At 33.6% G+C, this 6,680-nt stretch overlaps 1 protein-coding gene across 2 annotated transcripts in view; it reads left to right on the forward strand.

Moving 5' to 3' along the window:
• The window catches only part of LOC107623557 (pentatricopeptide repeat-containing protein At4g35850, mitochondrial), a 9,154-nt gene extending 2,506 nt beyond the window's left edge, over positions 1 to 6,648 (forward strand). The window contains exons 3-13 of one of the 2 annotated variants that reach the window (XM_016325888.2): positions 43 to 212; positions 1,114 to 1,179; positions 1,296 to 1,393; positions 1,632 to 1,749; positions 1,828 to 2,034; positions 2,457 to 2,533; positions 4,049 to 4,142; positions 4,616 to 4,681; positions 4,771 to 4,848; positions 4,962 to 5,063; positions 6,181 to 6,648. In XM_016325888.2, coding sequence (XP_016181374.1) covers positions 43 to 212; positions 1,114 to 1,179; positions 1,296 to 1,393; positions 1,632 to 1,749; positions 1,828 to 2,034; positions 2,457 to 2,533; positions 4,049 to 4,142; positions 4,616 to 4,681; positions 4,771 to 4,848; positions 4,962 to 5,063; positions 6,181 to 6,270 — 1,166 coding nt within the window. In that variant the 3' untranslated portion in view covers positions 6,271 to 6,648. The remainder of the gene's footprint in view (positions 1 to 42; positions 213 to 1,113; positions 1,180 to 1,295; positions 1,394 to 1,631; positions 1,750 to 1,827; positions 2,035 to 2,456; positions 2,534 to 4,048; positions 4,143 to 4,615; positions 4,682 to 4,770; positions 4,849 to 4,961; positions 5,064 to 6,180) is intronic. The other variant, XM_021113078.1, reaches the window with a different exon arrangement.

The raw sequence follows: 6,680 nt of genomic DNA on the forward strand, positions 1-6,680 counted from the left end.
GTTTTGGTTAATTTGAGGCAAATCATTTATTTTTTCTTGGTTGGCGTAGGCATTACTTGCTTAGGGATGCGTATGATGACATGGTGCTTGATGGGGTGATGCCAAACCGTGACACTTTCCGTTCCCTTGTTGTTGGAACCATGAAAGGGTCAAGATTGCAGGATGCTTTCTTCTTCATTAACCAAATGAAAACCATGGGTTTGGTTCCTGATGTATGTGCTCTTTCTTCTTATGTTTACTTGTATATATAAATGTTTTATTTGTTTTGTTATTTTGGGTTATGAATCAAGTTAGTTAGGTAGTATTTGTTTCTGGATACCGGAGGTGAGACTGGGACTGAGGGACTGAAATTTTTGAGACTGGAGACTGAAACTTTAATATTTCTTTTTACAAATACTCTCATTTAATTTTTCAAATTCCAAATCTACCTCTCAATTTTCATATTTATTGTAAACGTACATTTTACACTAAACACAAGAGACTTAATTTAGTCTAAGTCTTTCAATTTTTGTCTCCCCTCTTCCAAACATAGTGTTCGGAGTGTATATTTAGAGGGACAGAAACAATGGTGATATAGACATGAAAAGAATAGTATTTCTCCTTATCTTGTTTGATAGTAATGAGAAACAAGACACACAAGAAAAGTTTGCATATTGTTGCCCTTTCCGGTCAACTGCTGCTGGCCACCAGAAATGTCGCTAGTGGCTGTCAGCGGTTGTTCAGTGGTGGTCCAGTGAGGTAGTGTTGTAAATAATTTCTGTCCCCGTGTTTTATCTCCAATATCCCGACCTGTTGGAAATACATCAAAATACAGAAATTTCCTGTCCCATGACATAAAAATTTTAATGTCTCTGTTCATGTGTCCATAGCCAGATATGACTGTCTTTTGTCCCACCCCTGTATATCCATCGTAGAGACAGGAACAAACGCTGCCCAAATGAATCAAATGAAAACCATTTCCTCTTTTACTTGCGGAAGTGTCGTGCCTCTGTTGTTAATCCCTTTTGAAGTGAAGTCTATCCTATTATAAGTAGAGCAAAATCATGGTGTATACACTTCCATTTTCAGTTTTTGTATCACTGAATCAATGATTTGTCTTTTATTGATACATAGGTTACTTTATACAACTTTCTAATTTCAACTTGTGGGAAATCCAGGAACTCTGATCAAGCTGTTCAGGTACTTATCATTGCCATGTAGTTGTTGACATTTAAAAAAAAAATCTACTACATTAGAAGTTATTTCTGTTTTCCCGCTAGCCGTATAATGGTTTTCTTGTTTCCTTTTGGATAAAGATTTTGGAGGAGATGAAGTGTATGCAAGTAAAGCCAAATGTGCAAACCTACATCTGCTTGCTAAATGCTTGTGCAGCTGATGGACGCTTAGACCGAGTGTATGCTATAATACTTCTTCTTTAGTAATTTTAATATAATTTCCCTTTTTTTCTCGAAGTGTATGTTGTAAATGGTAATAAATACCCTTCTTTTATTAGCTATAATTAACTTCTTGATTAAAATTTTCTTTTTCTACTTTCTGGTTTTGGACAATTCTCTGTTACTTCATATTAGAGTCATCAAGTATTTTATAGTAATGTTCAAAATATTAAATTCATATAAAATTTATTGATGCAGGTATGCAATTGTCCGGGATATGACTGCAGCTGGTCTAGGATTAAACAAGTTCTGTTATGCTGGTCTTATAATTGCCCACAAGAACAAAACACCTGTTCCTGATGATATTGATACAAAAGTAGTTATCTTATCCATTCCTTGATTTGAAATCATTTATGCTGTAGTGACTTTTAACCTTACTGTTCTGTGGAAAAAGGTTATTGAGTTCGTGGAGAGGTCAAAGATGTGGTCTTCAGTTGAAACTGACAGTGAAAGTGCAGAAAATGTGATGATGGGTGTTACAGATGAGGAGTTATACAACTTACCGACAGCAGAATATGTTCAGAGACGATTATTTTTGGCTAGGCCACTAACAGCATATCATACTGCTTTTTATGCCGCTGCAGACCTGAAGAATGTTCAGGTATTTGTCATCATCTCTTGAGATCTAATTAGATGGTTCTTGCTTCTTAGATTTTCTTTAACCTTCTAGGATAAGCTTCTTTTTTTTTTTTTTCGTTTGTACAATGAACTAATAAAATCAATTAATATATTATGGTCAAAACACATGTATTATCAGGATTAAAAAATAAATTCAAATTATCTGTTAGTTCTGAAACATACTTATCTCAGTATTCATCCATCTTTTATTAATTTACCTCTTCCTGTCTTTCTTTCTTTCTTTATATAAACTGGATTGAAGAGGAATGAGTGGTATTCTTCTCCTTGAGCTGGTTGACATTATTGATTTGCTCTAAGTTGATTTCATTTTCAAATTGTTTCATATCTATTTTTGTTTTTAAAGTGTCGTATGAGATTTGCATGGCTGATATCTGATTGTGGCAGTTGTTGGAAACCCTTTTGGATACACTGAGCAAGGATAGAAAAACTCCCGATGGCTTTATTATGATGCAAATAATTAGGTAATTAATTTTCAGTTATTATATTTATAGTTTGTTCTGTACAAATGGATTGTAACCATGTATACTATGAAACTATACATTTATATTGGTATGTAAACAACCAACCCCATTACATGGAGTTTATGGTTGCTTACACTAATTATATGAATAACTTATGCATTGATTGCTTACTTCTGTTTTACTGTCCTTTAGTGTGTCCTGGTAAAGGTTAGACTGAATTTTGGCTGTCAATGACTTGTGATTTGTGATGTACTGATGTCACATGCTGTGTACATTAGATTTTACAAGAAATCAAACAAAAGGATGAAAACACAGGCACTAGAAAATTTGATATCTCATTGCATAGTTTTAAAATTTTGGGACCTAATTGTGCATAATCTAAGCTGGAGGCCATAAACTGGATACTTCATTTAAACAACCATTCAACCATATACCAAGAAACATAAAATAAGGGCTTTTAAATGAAAAGGTTTCTTTGTTTTGAGAAAGAAAGGAAGCCAAAATATTTATGACAAAGCAGTCTTTGCCACTGGTGTATTTGGATGGAGCATATCTTTTGTATTTTTAATTGGATCCAAATAAGCAAGTTTTGTGGGATAGGCGGTGCAAGACACATGGCCTGCTAGAGGGAAACCTGTCTCTAATATACAGAGAGATTGGAGAGCTTTGCTGTTTTGATGTTTCGTCTATTCCTTTCCCCTATTGAGGTTATCTTATCCTCCAAACCTCTTATGATATCCTTCTCTTCACATTAATAGAATTTATTCTTTTATAAGAAAAACAAGTGTTTTTTTTTTTTAATCTGTTACTATTATTATTATTAATGTTGCAGCCCAACAGCATATTCTGTGCTCACCCCTTAAGCAATCATGTCTAAAGTAAGTAGTAATGCCCCCGTGATCTGTAGCCTACCTCAAAATATTCCAATAAGCAAGGCACCAAGTACTCATTATGCTTTATTTCTTATTGTTATTTCTGTTAGATTTTGTTAATCAACAAAATTGCATAAGTGTAGATATGGAAGCTGGTAAGAGTCGTTTTGCTTTAAGTGTCCTATTATGTTAATGATCACTTTTGGCTGGACCTGTACTAGACTGCAACTAGTGCACCACATTAGTTATTGTCTTATATTAGTAATATTAAGTGTAACATTGGTAATTGACTTATATTGATAATATAAACTCGAACATTACATCGTTAGTTATTATCAGTTGAAACTGCTTTCTTTCCTCAGTTTCGTTGCAATTTCACTTAATATAAAGCCATTAGATGATACCAATTGGAGTCTCTTGTTGAAAATAGGCTATGAATTGCTTGTAAATACTTGTAACCATCAAATTTGGTCAACTTGGTTCTGTTATGCTTGATGAAGTTAGCAAATACTGTTAGAAGTTAAACATGTTTTGTCTCTAGAATGGACAGTTCTTCCTTGCTCCTGTTTTATTCAATAGATATCTATTTTTGCTGATTCCATTATAAGATAGTTCAGTATCTCTGATTAACATTACTATGCAGGTGCCATTGCAATGCAGGAGATATTGAGCGTGCTCGTCAAACTTTAGAGGATTACAGAAATTCAGGAAAGCCTTTAGCTGCAGATCTTTTTGTGGTGAGTTTGGTTATGTGCAGTTTCTGTGATTTTCAGTACCTAATATCGTAATTCAAAGAATGCTGGTGTTTCTTTGCACAATCTCAAGGACCTTATGAATATGGATAAATGACCTTTATTACAATGCAGTGGGCATGTGTGAATTTTAAAGATGGCAATTGTTCTCCTTAGTTTCTGTTTATCTTCATCTATAGCATTTATTCTGTCAAGTATCAATTAATTGTCCACTTTGTTAATTTCGTCTCTAGATACATTGGTTTTCCAGTGTATCAAATTACGTTAGTGCATATATAATGGATACCAGAAGGGGAAACTTTCAACATCTGTTAATAGTTCATGTGGCCGGCAATTTGTTGCCTAATTGCCATAGTAGTTTCAATTTTTGGTGTTGTAGTCATGGTGTTTTCCTTATTCAGCATCTGACATTTATTGAATACCAATTTTGGTTACAATGCAAACCAATATGGCTGCAGACACTTGCAGAGGGGGCAATGGTTGGGTACACTGAGAAAGGAATGCAAATTGCTCAAGATGCACTGGTAATTGTCATAGCTACTTTATCAACTTGGTTACATAGTGGATTTTCTGATTTGTTCAACAACTTTAGAATACACGCCTATAAATGCAGGTAGCGATGAACCAAAGAAACTTTTCGTTAAATCCTAGAACGGGAAGTGATCTCCTGCTTATAGCTGCTGGTGAAAAGGTATGCAAACTTTTCCGTTTATATCCTCTTTGTATATATTTCATATAAGATAAATTATATTTCTTCCCCTGGGTTTAAAATGTATATTCTGGTGTTTATTTCTCAAATGGTAGACTGGTGGATACACTACTGCTAATTTCATATGGGACTTGATGCGAGCTCGTAATGTTACTCCTATCCTGCCTGCAGTAGAGGCATATTACAAGGGCCTAAAAGTAAGCTATTTTCCTCAATCATAAACTTGTGTTCTTTTAAATATTATTTCCTGTTAGTTTGTATGTTCATGTGTTGTAAAGTTTTTAAAAGTTGTAGAATGCATGGAAGTTGCAAAATTTTCTTATGTCAGTTGAGAATAACAATGAGTATCATTTTAATTTTTTGTAAGAAAACAAGATTTCATTAGAAAATAAGAAAAAAATTCAAAAGGAGATTAGACATCTTCAAACAGACACAAAGAAGCATGTCAATCCCTTTGTATATTGTATATCAGCAGCTAAAGATAAAGGAACACTATGGAACCGATCATATGAGGATATCACCATATAGATGCAAGAGTTTAATTTTAATGCACGGATAATGTAAAGTAGTTTTACATAGTCATGCAATCACATCCGTTCTTTTGGATGACCATTTACGCGGTCAATGTGAAAGGTAATTATTTTTACTCATGTGTCATTATGTAATTGGATGCACATGTAAAACTACTTTACACTGTCAGTGCATCAAAATTAAATTCATGGATGCAAAGTAATTCTATTCTCAATAAACTTGCAAAGCAATCATATAGTTCTAGCATTCCTTTCAAACGAGATTTGTATTAAAAAAACACTGATGCCAATACAACTAGAAACCAAACTCACTACCCCTTAAATATCTGTCACGTATGGTTGATTTATCATGTTACTTCATGTTAGGGATTTCTTTGTACCAACTAGAGAAGTAAACTTTTCCCTCTTTATAATCTTCTCTCTTTATTTTGGGGAGAAAATTTTACATTCCCGGTATGGTAAAGTACTCATGATCTTGAATCTAGTTCCCCAATAAAATAATGCACAGTATGTAAAAAAGTTGAAGGGAGTGGAGTTTTAAGTTTTCTATTATACGGTTAAGATCCCTGAAAGTTAAATACTAATTGCCAGGTACTCACATAATCAAACTTTTGTATGATACTACAAAACTAAATTTGAGTACTATAAGCTTCTTATTTTTTACTCAATGAAATCCTAATGGAGTTGTTTCAGTCAATATATGATTATGTTTGGAGTTGGTGCTGATGAAGTTTTCCATCCTCTTATTTGATTGGTTAACATTTTCACTTATTTGGTACTGCAGGATCGTGAGATACCTGAAAATGATCCAAGACTCTTGCTGGTTTCTCAAACTTACGATAACCTCCGCTCAAGGTTTGGGAACAGGAACTGAATTGCAGAGGTTTAAGGTCTTCATATATTATCCTTAAAGCCTTTAGCTGTTAAAGTATTTATTATTTTGAAGGAAGAATGCTTAATTCGCCGTGGTTTTTGTTTTTTTTTTTTTCCTTCTCCAATTCATGGATGAGTTGGTATGGGTTCCTATGGATGATTCACTCATGGTTGTGATTCTTCTCAAGAGAAAGTTGAGCTAAGCTCTTAAAGATAGCTGCTAGGTTGTAATACCTTTTTGCTCTCAATTTGATAGTACACGTATTTATTCTTAATGGTTTCTTTGTTGTAGAATAATTGCAATTGTTTTAGTTATGTTGTAATAAGAAAATTGTAAACTTCTACAAAGTATTCTTTACTTCTTCTTCTTCTTCTTCTTCTTCTTCTTCTTTTTTTTTTTTTTTTTTTTTT

The sequence above is a fragment of the Arachis ipaensis genome, chromosome B10 (assembly GCF_000816755.2).
Source record: "Arachis ipaensis cultivar K30076 chromosome B10, Araip1.1, whole genome shotgun sequence".
NCBI classification, from domain to species: Eukaryota; Viridiplantae; Streptophyta; class Magnoliopsida; order Fabales; family Fabaceae; genus Arachis; species Arachis ipaensis.